General features: G+C 41.7%; 1 protein-coding gene across 1 annotated transcript in view; it reads right to left on the minus strand.

Moving 5' to 3' along the window:
- Positions 1 to 19,283, minus strand: part of PEMT (phosphatidylethanolamine N-methyltransferase) — an 893,879-nt gene that overhangs the window by 846,417 nt on the left and 28,179 nt on the right. Inside the window, exon 2 of the mRNA XM_069210067.1 lies at positions 8,691 to 8,798. Coding sequence (XP_069066168.1) covers positions 8,691 to 8,780 — 90 coding nt within the window. The 5' untranslated portion in view covers positions 8,781 to 8,798. The remainder of the gene's footprint in view (positions 1 to 8,690; positions 8,799 to 19,283) is intronic.

Consider the following 19,283-nt stretch of genomic DNA (forward strand, 5'->3'; position numbering starts at 1 on the left):
TGCTAAGTCTAGTGGAGTTTTTTCAGTGTTTTTCAGTTTACAAAATTTGTAAAAACAGTGGTTATTAGTGTTAACTCTTTTGTTCCTTAAAATAAATCATAGCGGTTGTGTTTTTCTAGTATTTATAAAAAAATATTTAATTTCATTCCTTCTCTCATTTAATCCTATGGTCTATTCTTCTTTACTTCTTTCATCTTCATACTCCCTTCTTTGTAAACTTTACCTGATTTTGCTCTTTCTAGTAACCTTTCATTATTTCTATCAACGCAATGCCCGTCTTATCTCCCGGCACTAAATCTCCCCTTACCAGCCGGCCTGTTCCACCCTACATCAAGGATGTGCATGCACGGAATTTTTTTTGCACCTTATTTAGATTTGACGGCAGCAGAATAAACAATAATGGTGGGCGAGTAACACATCTTCCTGCAGGTCTATTCTTTAGGCAACTGGCAAGGTTTGGTCGATTTTTGATGTTTTGGTGTCAGTTTGTTAAAAAACGTATTAACTATTTTTATAAACTGGAGTGGATATGTATTGTGTTGTGTTTCAACTAGTGTTGTGTTTTCAACTTTTCAACTGCTTTGGTACTTCTAAATGCTTTACACATTTTATTAAGCTGTGCTTGTCAGCTCTGTGCCACAGCTACCAAGGGTTGAGCTAAGGTTTTAATTACTCAAACCTTTGCTGTACCTCACAAGAGTAGTGTGATTATGTTTTTTTAATACATCTATTTATTACGTTTTTAGTCATAGTGTAACAAAGAAACTTAACAGAAAAGGGCTTGTTTCATGCACCTGGAGCACTGCTGACATCTGCACCTCAGCACACTTTTAAACAGGTGACCAAGCACAAACATGAATAGTGTGACAGATTACAATGAATGTACTGTCCTTAGGGAAGGCACATCCTCAGGGCTGCCTTGGGCGCAGCGCATTCAGTGAAATACAGAGTGGCCCCTTTAACCAGCCATTCTGTGTTTCACTGTGCAGGTGGCCCCCACCTGCACTTTAGAGAGAAGACAGAGATCCTGCTGCAGACAGGTGCTGTTGGTAACTGCAGCCACTTGCACAAGGTGTCGGGGTCCATGGGACCCAATTTGCTTCTTAAGATGGCTGCCATGACGTGGTGCACTGACAGTGCACCAAGTACACCCCCTTTTGGTGCACTTTCAGTGTGTCTCCTGGCAGCTTCGTTGCCTTTGCACCCATATCCATAATATGGTGCAGACACAGAGGCAAAGAGAGTCCTTCATTTGCATGGGTCCACACCCCCATGCAAATGAGGGAATGTCCTCTTGACACAGCGTTGGCGATATATGTGTGCCAGCACTATCAGTATCACAGAAGGGTCCACATAAGCGTATGTAATACCAAAGTGCCCTGGGGGCCGACAAAGCAGGTGCACATGCCTGTCACCCTCCCACCACTGGGCCCTATCCGTAATATGGCCCCAGAAAGGCAGTGTGACTATCAGTGGAGAATGCTTGTATTTTATAGCATAACCCATACCCACTACATAGTATCTAACATAAGGTAACCTACAGCAAATCTTAAATGTAAAGTGTAAATCTTGAAAGCCTTGGGCCCCAGATTTTTCGATGTTTACGGGAGCATCCTCTCATTCTGTAGATTTCTTGTTCCACCATGCAGCAATAGTCATCCTTCTCGATTGTACTGTCCCCCCTGGGTGTCCAAGTGCCTCCAATATCAAGCAATGTCCCTCCCTGCCAACTTCAAGAAAAATCTCACAGTGTGAGGAGGAGGTGTGACCCTGGAGGGGGCATGGCCTTGTGCCAAGAAGAACCTAGGAGGCACTTTTTCCCTCACCAGGGCCCCAAACACTCTCCTCTAAAAACACAAAACAAAAGCTTGCTGAGGGTGTTTCCAATGTCCCCCGTTGTTTACACACACGTTAATGGACATGGGCAGTTAAAAGCATCCAAAAACTCATTTTTTCTGCCACTGTGCGATATTGGCTCCTCACCAGGTCATGTGTGATGGGAGCCTATATTGTATGTCACACGGTGGGACTGTGTGAGTTGGCAGGTCTGTGAAGGAGATGTGGGATTCTAGTATGGATTGTGTTCCAGGATATAGTTATTATCTGGCAGATCCATGTGAGACGCAAGAAGGTTCCGTCAGGGTGCGCAGTGACTCAACTCTTCCTATCTTCCAGAAACCGGTCTGGGCTGTAGTATGTATGAAGAAAGCTAATCTGTATTAGTTTGAGAGTGACCAAGATAGTCGTTTTCTCAAGGCCATTTTGGTTTCCCACTAGTCATCGTCGTCTAGTTCCCCCTTCTATCTCTCACCTCACGCAGAGTGCTTTCATGGGGTCTGGTACACTAAGCAGCAGGGATCTGTATAACCATGAAATGCCATTTCAATGCACTTCCAACATAACCTCTAGGAGTTATAGTCTGGGACTGTCCCCCAAGAATGCACATTTGGTATCTAGTGCATGTTGTATATAAAGGTACTTAAAGAATTGCAAGGAGTGGAGCCCAAATTCCATGCTCCTCCTTTCAGCATGATAAAATCAGTATACTCCTAATTTGAATATATAATTTACCTATAGGTCCCTAGTACATGGTAAGAAGTGCACACAGGGCCTCTAAGTTAAATGTCACTTGTGGGCTGCAGCACCCATTGTACCCCCACTACAGTAGCAGTGAAACATGACTGCAGGTCTACCTTTTGTATACTGGCTTTTGCAGTTTTAAACTGCAAATTAGACCTGTCAAAATAACCCCTTTTGACAGGTAAAACCCTTCCTTTTAAATATGTATGAGTCTCTTCTAAGTAGGCCTTATTACCTGTAAGGCTGGTGCAAGCTATTTAAAAGTAGGACATGAAGGAATAAAATGTTAAATATGTCCATACAATGAAAAAGCTGCAAAAGCTATTTCACTGTAGCAAGGCTGGCATGTCATAGGGAAACAATGAGTTAAATTATTACATTTAATAATGTTGATTTTGATTAAGAAACAGCTAACAACATAATCATACAACTATGTTTAATAGTTAATAAAAATCAAATTCAATTGTGAAATAGGATTTTTAATAAATAGTAAGGAAAATGTGCTTTTAGAAAGTTACCTTTTTCAGCTAAAAACCGCTGGGGACCCATTTACATTTGCTTTCCTACTTCTACCAACCAGCAATTAGCACCTGAATAGGTGTGAATGGGTATGAAATGCCTCCCGTGAGAAAATAATAGGCTGACATGAATGGGCAGAGATGACCCCTCTGAATATACAGGGCAGGGCAGTAAGCATCATTTTTGATATTGCAGTGGCAGATTCTGCTTGAATGTCAAATTCTGTTTGATAGATCTACCAGCGTTTTAGATATAACACTTGGGACACACTTCAGTGACGCTTCTCCTCTTGTACAAGATGTTGGTATAAAGTCTGCCTCAAACTATAATTTAGTATTAGATGTGAGAGTACACTAGGACTGCAATAGTACAGTACACCTACCAAACACACACTCCCCCACCCAGCCCTCAGAGTCCATGTTTAGTGCGGCCGAAGTCTTCCGCCATCTTGCAAAAGCCCAAAGAGGATTGGGTTGGCCTCAGGAACTATTACACATTTGGTTAATCAATCAATCAATCATTGAAACACAGCTTATCACCCCAGGGGGTATCCAGGCACTCAGGGTTGTCACTGTGTCCGAGCTACTCCTCAAAGAGCCTTGTCTTGAGTTTTTTCCTGATATCGAGGAGGGTGTGCGAGTGCGAAGGTGGTGGAGGTTGTTCCAGTTATTGGAAGCTAGGAGTGCCCTCCACAGTGGCTGTGTTGGACTCTTGGGACATGAGCGAGAGTTGTCAAATGGAGCTCGCTGGTTGGCTGGTGGAAGGAGAGTCTGAGTTTGATTAGCTTAGGTCCGATGTTGTGGAGGGCTTTGTATGCAACGGTGAGAACCTTGAATTCGCCCCTCTTGTGCACATGCAGCCAGTGTAGTCCTCTAAGGTAGGGGGGTGATGTGGGTGTAGACCTCTGAGGTCTTTCCCACCAAGTAGCTCATACCAGGCATTAATGTGGCACATCTAGGTACCCACTTCAGAACACTCCTGGACCTGAGAAAGAACAGAATAGGATCGGACACTGCTGTTATGACCGGAGAGGCACCTAAAGGTTTGGACCTGCTCTCTTTTGCACTGAGAACAAATAAGTAGACAACAGGAATCATAAGGCTGACCTCCTACAGCTACACAACAAGAGTCCTTTTCCTTCAACTGTCCAGCTGATCAGTGGTTACTGGACCTGGACTGGACCCAGCCTGACACCCTGTCAATCTGTAATTGCCTCCGTGGAGGTCCCAGGGACTTCATAAGTGTACTCCTGGGGTGCAGTGGGCTTAAAGGACTAAAGTCAGAAGGTAAAATCTTTCTTCAGGACACACCTGATTGGTGTATCTGACCCAGGCACCATCGCAGTCAGTGTCAAATCAAACCTAGGTCCCCGCCTACTGTGACCATTGAAAATCATTGGAACTTTGTGTTTCTTGGCACTATTCCTACTTAAACCTATATTGAATTCTTGCCATTTTGGTGTAACGTTATTTAATACATTTTACTCTGTTTTTCTAAGTAGTTTTGGGATTTTTATTATTTTGTATTTCGACTTTATTACTGTTTTGATACTGCATGAATACTCTAAACATTGCATTAAGTTAAGCATGCCTACTCTGTGCCACAGTTACCGGGGGGAGGGGGGGGGGGGATAATTTAGAGATTTGAGGGTAAACCCTGACAAGGGCTGTGATTATCCCTTGAGGTATGTAGTCACCCACCACAAATAGTAATCCAATTTCTTAAGCCTCCTCTCAAGTTGTACTATAACATGCCTACTCTGGAATAAAATTTTCATTTTCACACAACATTCCAAGCGCACGTTTCTGAATCATTAATACTGTTCTTTTTCTCCTCCACCACGAGATTCTAAGCTGATATTTAAGTGCCTATCAAGTGTGAACCCCATCCTTTTCTGAACAATGGACAGGTCCAACATGCTCCACTCCAGCTCTTGGCCACTATTACCTATAAGGAAAGAAGCATTGGCAAAGCCAACAGGTATTGGTAATCCGAGAGCTATTGGCAATGTAAATGCATTCGTGTACGGCTCTGGTGCTTTTTTTAATGATATACACAAATGCACTAACATTGCCAACACCTATAGCTCTCAAATTGCCAAGACTTATTGGCTTTACCAATGCCAATAGGCCTTGCGCCTGCACACGTTTTTTAGTGTTGTTTTTCTAGTTGAGTTGTTTAGTATTGTGGTTGTCTTCTAAGTGTATTGCTGGCACTAAATTGAATTAGATAGTATGTGTGCTTTTAATAGATAAGCATTTCCTCTAATGTACATAGTAGATTTCTTATATACAGTTTATCAGCATGCAACGTAAAACGCAATACACCCTACAGTAATATAATTCTCCCGTTGATTAATAATGTAGGCATGTTTTAATTATAAACGGCTGTTACGCTTGGGACTAAGTCAGTAATGTATCAATTAGTTCAGTGCCTTACAAACGGAAAGTCCCCTCAATAAGTTTATACCAAAAAATAAACTCACATTGCCTGCCACATTTTTAAAAGTCAGAAAGGCAGCTTTTTAAAATCAAAATCCATTGTAATAACGCTGTTTCACAATTCCCCAGGCCGTCTGAAGTGGCAAATAATTAATACAATTGTTCTGGATTTAAATACTATATTGCTGCTTTTAACCTTTAGACAATCTTTATCAACCTCCGAACTTGTAACAGACTCACTCCTTTTGGCACGAACCCGGTGCCAGTTTGGAGTAACAAGTGGCGTGGGAATGAAAAAAAACGTGCAGGCTCTGTTAACAGAAGAGTCTGCTAGCCTATCCCAGCGAATACTTTAGCATCTGGTAAGATTGTTATCAATGCTACAAATTTCACTTGGGATGCTGATAAACACAAAGCAATTGAGTCACTTGCCATAAACTACAGAATGTTCCCAATCCACCAAGCACAGACACAGTTCCCCTACGGGCAACGAGAAATAAACCTTAACATCTGTGCACAAATTACAACTTTTTAAAGCATACAGCGCATGCCATCAACATTTTGAAAATGTGAAAAATCACTTATCTGTCTCAGGGATAAAGGTCCACAAGCGAAACTGAAACCTAGTGCAATGGGATGTGCTCCAAGCCTATAGCAACAGAGTACTGGACTTTGGCGCTTTGCATTAAATTCTATATTCTCCCCTTACCAAAATGTACCTTAACATAGTTAACTTTATTATATTGAATTGAAAGTGATAAATTGCACAAAAAACTTGCACGCATGCCATGATTTTAAGCGAGCAAATTACATAATTTCCCCGTAGTAAAACTAAAATTGTAATGTCCTACTTTAGAGTTGGAAAGTATAAATTAAGCTGAGAAATTGAAGAAAAACATACTGTTCAAGTGCGAATTGCTCAAAAGCACACAGTGTGTACGCGAGTGCAGAGTTTAAAGACCACAAGGGGCCATAATCTCCCCGTACTGAAAAACAAAATGTATATTAATAATGTTAACTTTGTAGTACTGAAGTGAAATTGATAAATTGAACAAAACAACACCATGTGCGCGCAAATGGCATGTTTTCACGTGAACACATCACATAATCTCTCCGTAGTAAAATAAAATGTTTACTGTACAATTTTAGCATTGGTGCACTGAGGGCAAAAGAAGAAACTGAAGTAAAAAACACTGGGCAAATACGGATGCCATGTTTTAAGCCGACTATTTTAGCTTTGTGGCACTGTACTGAAATTGTAGGGATTGCCCAAAAGCACACAAATGCGTGCGTGAAAACTGCGTTTAACACCCACAAGAGGACTATAATCTCCCCGTATTGAAACCAAACTGTATATTAATAATATTAACCTTGTGGTGCTAAAGTGAAATTTATAAATTGCACAAAATAACACCATGAGTGCGCAAATATCAGTTTTCAAGCAAAGAAATAACATAATCCCCCGTAGTAAAACTAACATTTGAATGTACCGTTTTAGTGTTGGAACGCTGACCACAAACGGAGAAAATGAAGTAAAACACACTGTACAAGTGTGAATGCCATGTTTTAAGACGACTATCTCAGCTTTGTAGCACTTTAGTGAAAGTGGAGTGATTTCCCAAAAGCTCACAGTGCGTGCACAACTGCCGTGTTTAAAAACCACAAGCAGGCCAAAATGTCCCCGTACTGAAACCAGAATGTATATTAATAATGTGAACTAGGCAGAGGTGAAGTGAAATTGAAAAACTGGACAAAACAGCACCATGCGCGCAAAAATGCCATGTTTTCAAGCAAAGAAGTCACATCATCTCACTGTAGTATAACTAAAGTTTTAATGTACAATTTTAGCATTGGTGAGCTGAATTCAAACGGAGAAAATGAAGTAAAACACACTGCGCACGGATCTGAACGTGGCAAATGGCTCAAAAACACACAGTGCAAGCGCAACTGCTGCATTTTCAAAGCAGCACTGTAAAAGTGAGGGAACTGCATACAAAATGATAGTGCATGCCCGAATGGTATCTTTTTTAAACAATCAACATGTATCATATTATGGAAAAACTGTAAAGAATGCATGGACTGTTAAAAAGAAGCTTAAAGTTTTCTTTAAGAATTGTAAAACTCACATACACTTAAGCGCAGTTGGTTCACCACCCCTAAAACACATCTTCACAAAATCCTGTGGCAAACCAAAATAAGAAAAGAGTCTGTCTAAAACAACATACATGCACACAGGAGAAAGCTGTTCACTGTGATGTGTCTGTTCCTACCCTGCACTGCCACACCACAAGGCCTTTAACTTTAGAGCATGCACACTACACGTTCTGTACAAAAATGAAGAGAGGCTATTGCTGAAAATGTAATGCCTTAAACATAAGGAATACATTTTAACATATTTTGGTCATATCTAGGCTACTAGTTCAAGGACCTTATCAGTGAGGTAAAGTGGTGTTATGGTTGCTGTGGGCAAACAAAAAAACTAACTACAACGCTGCATGAAAGATAGGTCTCAGAGAGACACAGGCTATGTCTGCAGCTTATTTTCACTTTCTAACGGGACAGGTCAAGGACCTGGACCACCAGGTACCATGTGAAAATGGCAGAACACTCAAGATTTTGTCCTGTGCAGCAACATTTCGTACAAAATTATAGAGCAAAATGTCATATATTGTTCTCTGAATTCTCTCTGAAGCACCTAGAAGAACACTGCCTTTTTCAGAGGCATCAAAGAAATGAACATAAAAGGCATAGCTAGAATCTGAAATACGACTACAGCAGTAATGGTACCAGAAAATGTTCTATATCTCTTTGACCAGACAAAGATGGTCATTTAGACCGTGGCTGACGGTCTCTCAGAGGACAGTCCACCCTTTTATCATTTTAAAAAGCAGCCACTCAGCAAACTTTATTTTCCAGAAAACAACTCCCAAGGTGGAAGTTTGTATTTGCAATACAATAAACAAATGGACCAACAAGCAAGGAGTTTTCTCCCTCGGCCTGGGGGCCATTTTACATTATCCGAACCTGTGTCCGACATGCTTTCCAGGCAGGGAAAATGTATTAGACTCAGACACAAATGATTACCCGCCCCAAGATTCTCACCGTTCAAACCATTCTTAGCGTTTAAGCCCTCTGAATCTTTCCACTTACCACATTCCAGAAGAGCGGAGCAAAAACGATGCACAGGGCAGCCATGACAAAACTGAAATCTGTTACATCGATATACTCAGCCGGCGCCATGATAACAGAGGTGTCCACCTACAGGAACAGAACGGCCACTGAATTATACACTGTGCGCATCATAACCTTTAATATTAATCATTAATGTAGGGTAAAGAGAAGTAGAATGGTGTCAGAGCGAAAATATGGAATTATTGGCAACAAACGTATGTTTTAAAGATGAGAAAGAGATAGTCTCTAATGTAAATGAGAACCCGAGACAGGCAAGTAAGGCACCCATCTCTGAAGCAGGCGGAATTTCTGACCTATCTTCGGGCCTTCGGCTCAGGCCTTTGACACTAGAGCGAGCCTTTAATGGGCAGTATAGCCCCCTGTAAGGCTATACTGTCTCATCTTAAACTACCTGTTCAACCAAAACCTCTCCACCCCTCCACCAATTCAGAACAATACTAACCTTGGTATCTGTCTTCACCATAGACTATACATTAGCCATTGGTCTCTGTACATCTAATGAGTATATTTGAGATGATAATAATAAACATCTGTTATTCAGGGCCAAGATACCCTGCAAGGTAACTCGGACCTTTGACAAACTGGTCTCATGACGGGGCAGCAGGTATACTAAGGAAAATGGCTTTAAAGTCAGTAAACAGGTGGGTTGTTTTGGATTTATTCTATATATGCGTGTTAGGTTATAGTTTTAGGTATGCCCAAGTGTGCCCCTACACCACAGGACAACTAGAAAATCTATTCATAAATGTGTGACTGCAACATACTTTATTTGTGACGGCCAAATAAACCTAGTACTTGGTTACAAAAGTTTTAGCCAGGAACAGAAAAACTAACAGCCAGATGTTGTTCAATTTGGACATCAGGAATTTAATACAAATGGATGCTACACAAATTTATGTGATGGTGGTGGCACAGTGTTTGAGCGAACTGGACATGCAAACAACCAGGGTAAGTAAGAGACACCCGTAGAATAAAAAGAGCAGTTCTGGCTCAGGATTCAGTAATTAAGCGAAAACATCCAATGTTTCTGGTTATATTTTTTGCTGGAAACGTACTAGGAGTGCAACCAGTCGAAAACCAATCAAGATGTCATTGTTCTGACCCTTTAAATAGTCTTCATCGGGACGAGGTTGTGACAATTTAAGTAGCAGCCCGAAGGGTAGAAAATATTGTCTCCTGAGTAGGGCCTAATAAGCGTTTAAAGTGGAACATTTTTGGCAATTTACACAATGCTTGCTTCTGACTATGACATATAAGAAAGCCCAAAAAGAGAAGGTACAAAAACACATCAGTCTCCAATAAATAAATAAATGTTTTGAAGTGGATCCCAAACTAAATGCTAGTGCCCCGGAGATTCCATAACGAACCGGTCAGACTTGTGCACGTACTGAAAAATGGCCAATCAGAGCCATATGGTTAATAGAAGGTTGAAGAAATCACCACGCCTGAGGGGTCGGTAGCTTACCCCACTTGAAGTAGCCGATTCCACAAGGTTGCAAACATCATTAATAACCACCATGGCCGGAAAATATTCTCAGAGAAAGCTTTACTTACTCAAATTGTCAGTAGTCAATGCCGGGCACCACCTGTGTCAAGTCGATTTCCAGTATTAAGTTTCTAGATTATACTAGTCGAAACACAAAACCAGGTTGGTAGTAACTAGCAGCGGTTGACCAAAAACGTTCAAACTGATGCCCAAATTGTCTTAATGTTTAAGTATAGACAGTACATGTAGGTAAAATCACTTAAAACATCACACATATTTTGAGAGGGCCGGCAAATTGTTATCTGCAGTGGCCAGTAGGGGACTTTCAATCACAAAGTCTTGATTACTTTAAATTTGGGAACTGACACCACTGGCCACATTTTATGTGGAGTCAGCCAACCGTCCTGAGTGCAAAGTACCAGTAGTAAGAGTGGTATTCCAATATATTTGTCATTACAAATTACATAGCATACGACATACATGGATAATGATAATAATACTGAAGTCAGATAGCCCTAGAGTAAAATCTATGCATCAGAGTGGATCACGTTTAGCTGCTTGTTTTCACCACTCCTCTCCCTCTTTCAAGCTCGGACTAGAAAGAGACTTTCTTGAAAAAACAGTGTAATACTTCCATAATATAACTACCCGTAGTTTCACAAGTTGAACCTGACTATTTTGTCGACTGCATATAATACAAGTAATCTATAAATCACTCCTTTCCAGCAACTGCAGCCAAAATATAGAACTCCTTACCCACAGGCATTCTTACTCCAAGGTCTCCCGAGGAGTCATCTTTAGAAACCTCAAAACTTTTGTCTTCTGAAAATACTTTAGTGTACGCTTTTGACTGTTTAACCAACCATTTCAGATTGATACACACTACTCTTCTTTCAGTTTGTCCTACCCACTCCAACTTGAATTGTAAAACTGTCCTGGACGTGTTACTTGTAAATCACTCCTATTCATGTATTTTTACAGTTTTACAACACAGTGGAAATAAGAATACTTGGACCAAGCTCTATGGTGAGTAATTAAGATCTCAGCACAGACTGAGTTAGGATGGTACCCCAACGTTTACAATGTGAATGGAAAGGCGTGGAGAAAACTCTTCATCCAATTTCGGGAGTGAAACAAATGTAGGCAGCTGTTTTCTTTAATAAATAAAAAGAATGGGATTTGCAAAACCTATTCTGGTCAATATTTCTATTATCAAACCTTTTAAGTAGGACTGATGGTAGTGCTAGATCATTTATTACTTATCAAATCAACAAAACAGGCTACTAATGCAGTGAAAACCTGTTGAGTTCGAATCAAATTAGATGTTTGATTATAGTGAGCCAAAACACACCTCTCTCTTTTTTGTGCATTATGGGCCTGATTACAACTTTGGAGGAGGGTGTTAAACCGTCCCAAATGTGACAGATATACCACCTGCTGTATTACGAGTCCATTATATCCTATGGGACTCGTAATACGGTGGGCAGGAAATCCGTCACATTTGGGACGGATTAACACCCTCCTCCAAAGTTGTAATCAGGCCCTAAGTGTTGCTTTTAAACATCTGTCGTGCGAATGGCTTGTAGATTTATATCTATATCATGGAAGTTCCAGACAGACCTCCGAAGGTATTGCTTAAATGATCTGAGCTGGTTTACCGGGCCCTACTAGTTTTTGTAATCACCTCATACTGTCTTCATGATCAAACTTGTTGGCGGGTGCCTTTGATACAGACTGTGGAGTGAATGTGTGTCCATTTTTCCGCTATTTGCCGAAGTTCTTCTGCAAAAGGTTAGCCATCTCAAACTTCAGAATGGACATAATTCTTCTTTTGCCTATTTTTTGGTTCTTCATTTCATTCTTGTTCATAACAAAGGAGTACCATAGGAAAGGATACCTACCACTGTAGAAAATGTCATACCATTAGTCAAGAACTCTCTCTGTGTTAATACTTCCAATTCATGGTGACATCAGAAATATGAAAGAGCCCCTCATGCTAACTTCAGCCTAACCTTCTTACATTTGTTTTTATCTACTAAGTGGCTCCGGTCCTCTCCAACCAATGGAGAACAGCTTCAGTTGGGCTGGTGCAGAGGAAATTAAAGGGCGGTTACTGGCAACAGAAAAAACAGAGAGAGAAGGGTGACAGATATTACTATACTGATCAAAACACTACTTTGATTTTAGTCTAGTATACATATACCTCTGTACCAAAAACACTAACACAATTAAGACACAAGAACAAACAATGTCAAGTGTATTCTGCAGTTATATTCTGTTGTAGGGCAGAGCAATGTCATAGCATATCCAGATTCTAAAACAATCAAAAATGAATCTCATTCCCCTTCTGCAAAGGCTCATCCAAATTTCAGGCACTCATTCTTTAACCTTTCATCCAAAAGGGTGACACCTTTCCCATAATACCTCCATAAATGAAAATTCGGAGCGTAACACCTTATAGCAGAGGACTCAATGTTAAGTTAGTTTGGATTGCTTTTTAAGGAAAAATTATGTCTTCTTGGCGTTGGGGAGAGCATTCTCATTGTCTTTCCTGTGGATACGTCAAACTGGACTCTCACTGGCTTGCCTGTTCTGTTTCTTTTTTATTCTAGTAACCATCCTTTTCTTTTGAATGTGGACCATTCTATAGAAAACCATTCACTGAGTTGACATATTCCATACTTTTAATCAAGGTGAAACCACAGTTTCACTTAATCCATAATAAAGACATAGCCATCACCAACCATTGCTGCACTGTAGGCACAGAGACTTGGACAATTGTCACAAAGTATTATACAGTCTACTGTAAACTCTATTGTGGTTGTACCACTGTCCAAACAGATTAAAGTTGAAAAGAGAAAGTTGAAAGGACTTGGCAATAGCGAAATGGTCACATGAAGGATGAAAATAAGTGTTATCTGCAAATTATAACCTAACAGTCCCTAACACAGATATAAATTGAATACCTTAATGCATTCATACATCCAAAACCGCTCCTACATGGAAACACCAGCTCAAAAAACGTTTTCTATACTCTTACATCCAATCGCCCTGAGTGCAATATGTAGAAGGATATTAAAGTTGGTGAAATTATCACAGGATGGACTAAGCCAAGAGGTAAATTAATCCTACCTGACAAACTAGCTTTGGGACTTCAGAACAGTTCCTGCAGACATTGTGTTAGAAATGGGGTCTTTGGTAGGCAGTCAGGTTAAACCCCTGTCCAAGCAAGTTCCCTCACTCTAGTCAGGGTAAAGGAGAATCACCCTCAGTTAACCCCCACTCATACCCCTGGTAGCTTGGCACAAGCAGGCAGGCTTAACTTCAGAGTCTAGGTGTAAAGTATTTGTACAAACATATAAAGTAACTAAGTGAAAACACTACAGAATGACACAACACAGGTTTAGAAAAATAGAAAATATTTATCTAAACAAAACACAACCAAAACGACAGAAAATCCAACATACACAAGTCAAGTTATGAATTAAAAAAAAGAGTATTCAATCCTTTAGAAAACAGTAAAAACACTGTTAGCGTTGAAAAGTACCTGGGTAGCCTCAAAATAACACGCACGGGTGAGTGTGCGTTGGAAAAGGTTAGCGATACGTCGATTTCTCACCTGCAAGTGAGACCGAGCGTCGTTTCTCCTCCTCCGGCCGACGTGTGTCGTTTTCCGCCTCCCCAGGAGAGGGATGCGTCAATCCGGGCAAGCACTTAGGTCCGGGCAGTATTTGTGCCGTTTTTCCATGCCCAGCGAAGTTTGCGTTGAAAAATCCTGCTGCACGGTATCAGCAAAACTGCGCTATGTGGGTTGCGACTTTATCAGCCTCCGTCAGCGGGTGTTGCACGTAGTTTCTCCAGCTGCGTGCGTCGATCTTCCAGCCGCGATGCAGGTGGAGCATCAATTTCAGCCGCGAAGCCGGCGGCGCATCATTTCTCAGCCATGTCTCGGAAGGTGCGTCGAAATTTTCCCTGCACGGCGGTCTGTGCGTGGATTTTCAGTCTTGGTCTGCCAGCTTCACCTTCTAGGGTCTCAAGAACTGGATAGGACACCACTTGGTAGGGCAGGAGTCTCAGCAGAGAGTCCGGTGCTGGCAGAAGAAGTCTTTGATGGCCCTGAGACTTCAACAACAGGAGGCAAGCTCAGGACAAGCCCTTGGAAATTTCTTCACAAGCAGGAAGTCCAGTCTTTGTCACCTTGCACAGGTAGAAGCAGCAACTGCAGGGTAGCTCCACAAAGCACAGTCACAGGCAGGGCAGCACTTCTCCTCAGCTCTTCAGCTCTTCTCCAGGCAGAGGTTCCTCTTGATTTCCAGAAGTGATCTAAAGTCTGTGGTTTTGGGTGCTCTTCTTATACCCATTTTGGCCTTTGAAGTAGGCGTACTTCAAAGGAAAGTCTCTCTTGTTTGTGAAATCCTGCCTTGCCCAGGCCAGGCCCCAGACACACACTAGGGGGTTGGAGATTGCATTGTGTGAGGGCAGGTACAGCCCTTTCAGGTGTAAGTGGCCACTCCTCCCCTCCCTCCTAGCATAGATGGCTCACCAGGATATGCAGGCCACACCCCAGCTCCCTTTGTGTCACTGTCTAGAGCAGAGGTCTTCAATCTGTGGGTCGCGACCCCCCGGGGGGCAGTGGACTCGTGGGCAGGGGGTCGCTAATTGTCCAAGCCTCACTTTATCTGTCCAATCATTAAAATGCGACTTTGAATGTGGAAAGGTCAAGATCTGTAGAACACCCATTAAGCAACTTTTTTCCACCACTATAACTTTTAGATGTGAGCTGCATCATGACAATGTAGTTGCTGTTTCTTGGAAGTTGATTGTGTGCACTCGGTGCATAATGCAGTCGAATTCATATTTATTAGCTTCACAACGAGGATAATGTGCTAACGTTATAAGATATAATAAAAATTACTCTCAAAAGCACAGTGAGTATCAGGCACATAACATATCTAACTCTGAAGACGTTAAGTAGCCACACAGGAACTTTGCTTCACATTTTGAAGTAATTTTCATAATGTGACTTACGTTCAAAGTATAACTTTATGACCATGCTGTATCTACATGAGGTGTGTCGCAGTTCTCTCGAAGAATAAAACTGATGTTGACAACAGAACACTGGCAAATTCCTATACAAAATAGTTCTCTTTGGACAATGAGAAGTAAGTAAACATTCCTATTTTTCACAATGTACTCAAATTGTTATTAGAATTAGATTTGCGTATACATGCCCTTGGGCCGGATTCACTGACATTTTGTGCGCATTCTGCAACACATATAGAAAGAGAAAAATGCCTCTCTGGATTGTTTTTGTGCAGGAAGGCACTCCTTCCTGCACAAAAACAATCCTGCTTTTGTTGGCACTAGGCAGCAATTTGTGCACCAGCGCAGAGGGTACTGTATTTCATAAATACGGTCCATTTGTGCCCTTTTATATAAGAAGACTTGCTGCACTTCCCTACGCCAATTCTTCATAAATTAGGACCTTTGTTTTTAGCCATACCTTTGACCGCGCCCCCACACTCACTGACCATTTGCTTGCTGAACACTGTTTAATATTATTTCCTCACCATACAAATGATTTGCTGTGAGAATTGGGGACGTTTATGATTGTCGATGATGAGTACCAGGTTCTAGAAACTTTTGTCAGGAGGGGGTCCTTACACCTACATTTTTTTGAGAGGGGGTCCTGGCATCAAAAAGTTTGAAGACCTCTGGTCTAGAGAGAGGTGCAAACAGCTAACTGTCAAACTGACCCGGACAGGGAATCCACAAACAGGCAGAGTCACAGAATGGGTTAAGCAAGAAAATGCCCACTTTCTAAAAGTGGCATTTTCAAACACACAATCTCAAAACCAACTTTACTAAAAGATGTATTTTTAAAATGTGAGTTCAGAGACCCCGAACTCCATATCTCTCAAAGAGAATCTACGTCTTAATCATATTTAAAGGCAGCCTCCATGTTAACCTATGAGCGGGATAGGCCATGCAACAGTGAAAAACGAATTTGGCAGTATTTCACTGTTAGGACTTACAAAACACATTAATATATATCCTACCTTAAACATACACTGCACCTTGCCCATGTGGCTACCTAGGACCTACCTTAGGGGTGTCTTACATGTAAGAAAAGTGAAGGTTTAGGCCTGGCAAATGGGTACACTTGCCAAGTCGAATTGGCAGTTTAAAACTGCACAGACACTGCAGTGGTAGGTCTGAGCCACGTTTTCAGGGCTACTAATGTGGGTGGCACAACCAGTGCTGCAGGCCCACGAGTAGCATTTGATTTACAGGCCCTGGGCACCTCTAACGCACTGTACTAGGGACTTACCAGTAAATCAAATATACCAATCATGGAAATCCAATTACATGCACATTTTATATAGGAGCACTTGCACTTTAGCACTGGATAGCAGTGGTAAAGTGCCCAGAGTAACAAGAACAGCAAAAACAGAGCACAGCACACATCAACAAACTGGGAAACAGAGGCAAAAAGTTAGGGGAGACAACGCCAAGGATGCCAAGTCTAACCCCTTGTATCCTGTCTTTTAAGTCACCCCTTCAGTATCTGGCGATTTAAAAGCAATAACATTGTACTTTCATTTCCAACACTGACTTAATGGTTCACCACATAAAGATGCAACACAGTGAAGTGAGTTCTGGTCTAACCATTCGTTTGAAGAGCATTGGTTTTCCAAGGTTCTGCACAGGGGGTATCTTCAATTTAATTGAAGGAATGCCTGAGCCATTGCAGAAGCAAAGAGTTCTTCCACTAGTTATAACAGAGAAAGAAGCACAAGGTATGTATGACAGAAATATGAATTATCCAGAAGGGCTCCGGCAGTGAAATTCAGTGCGGTGGAAAGGTATGTGACGGTAACCAGAACGAGTGTCCCTAAAAGCATTTCCCACCGATTTGGAGGGGGCGCTGTCTGTGTTCTATGAACTGGACTGATGCATAGATGGGGGTCTGCCCCATTCTTTATCACCGAGGATGATTGATGGTTTAATAGCATGTACTTAAGCGAGCCTGCCACAGAGACATCGGAAGACACATTCTGTGCCCAGGATGGTTTAGGCCTGGCAAGTGGGTACACTTGCCAAGTCGAATTGCCAGTTTAAACAACCTGAATGAGTGAAAACATATTTCACCAACAAAGTGACATGATTTTGAAAAATGCAGTGCTCAACTTAATACGTTTTAAAACACGAATTTGAAATGCTTCTCAGTGATTTGTAGTGCTCACAAAGAGTGCAGGATGATGGGACAGGTTGCATTTGTGGGTCTGGATTGACCTCTTTGCTGTCACCTGACGTTACGCGATCAGAATAAGAATTTTAGGAAGCACTACTGGGACAGTTTCTTTATCTCAATTACAACAAAATTACAACATTTGATTGGGCAGAAGCTGTATTCCTCCGCTGGTTAAAAAAAAGAAAAGAAAAAAAAGAGTGCTTGTATTGCATTTTATGCTTTGCTGGAAAGATATTACTCAATACTGTAGGCATAACTTGATGACTGTGACAAACCAATGATGACAAAAATGTCTGATGTCAATGGTCTGATTTGTTCATTATAAACACTTGTGACAAAAGCAGTAGGCTTGACTTATTTACTGTGAAAAGCACTTGTGAAAAGCATATGTTAAGGGTGCTTCAGTGCAGAGGTCAAAACATTCAATTCATGTCCTCCACACTACCTCAACACTGTTGAAGCCGTAAAATTCTTATCCTTTCACTAAAAACAGAAAATCATTATGGTCCTTGTACCAAAAGGATTTTCTGTTTCCTGTAAACTCTGAAGCAGCGATAGAACTTCCCTCACAACTCAAGTTTTTTTTTTTTTGTGGGTGTTTGTAACCTACAGGATGCTAAGTGCACTGATGTCACAGATACTGAAAGTAGAAGCAGCTGGAGCGTTCAGGCTTTGGCTGATTTCACTGTAATCGATGCTCAGGGGCATACCTCAGCCCCTGAGCATCAATCACTATGGGAGAAGTAACACTATGGCAAGGAGATTGTTCCATTTCCAACTGTGCTCCTCCCTACTAGATCTCTGCTCGTGGATTGCTGCAGGAGGGTGGTCCTGTAGCATGGATCCATCTACTAGCCACTAGCGATGGCCCGAAGGGGTTGAGCAGACTTCTAGGCAGGGCTAAGTCCTCTGTACCATAAAATGGACATTATTAGTCTTTCTACTCTTCATCGAGAGAGTGATTGGGTTATTTACCCCCAATCTGCAGAGAGGCGTGTACGGGGGTTGGCAAGTCCTAGCTTTGGGCCATACCCAAGTTCTAAAGCACCCACACACCTCGGGGAATAGACTGGTGGAGGTTTATCCCAATACATTCACCCAGGTGGGGCGGGGAAGAGGCAGAAAAACATTAAGCACCACTGCAAAAATAAACACACAGCACCACCGTGTGGTGGACTATCCAAAAAAGTGTCAGTGTTGAGAAATAAGTGCGGAGCACTGACAAACACCGGCACTAATTAAGCGCGAGTGAAGACCTTATTAGCACCACACTGACTTCACTGGTTCCTGTTGCAAGCGACAAACCCTCTCACGAAAGTGGAATACCATTTTGTTTGAGAGCGGGAATAGCTGAATGCTGCATGGTAGCAATACTATTGTGGACTACTGGGAGTGTCTAGGTTCTAGAAATGTGTGGGATTTATATGTTTGCTTGGGTGCCAAGCCTGGCCCAAAACACAACCATCCACACCATCTGAATGAATGAATTTTCGAAAGAAAAATGTGTATTTTGAGGCCTTTCATGTTGTAGGCGATAGGACCACACACACAAGTGGGGTGCCTTTTTTATCAGGAGAACTGATGGAATGTTAGATCATTTAGATTTCAGAACCTTCTCTCAAAAATATGAGGAACATATGTGATTGTATCAAAAGTGTGATTTTGCAGAGAATGCAGTGGAATCCAAACAAACCACACCACTCTCTTTTCCCAAGGGTGGAAAGTTTTCAGGAATGTCTGGGGGTCGGTAAGTATTCTTGGATGCCAATGGAGCATGGCCACAAATACCACAGCTACCCACATTGCTATC

Source organism: Pleurodeles waltl, chromosome 10 (genome assembly GCF_031143425.1).
Source record: "Pleurodeles waltl isolate 20211129_DDA chromosome 10, aPleWal1.hap1.20221129, whole genome shotgun sequence".
In the NCBI taxonomy this organism is placed as follows: domain Eukaryota; kingdom Metazoa; phylum Chordata; class Amphibia; order Caudata; family Salamandridae; genus Pleurodeles; species Pleurodeles waltl.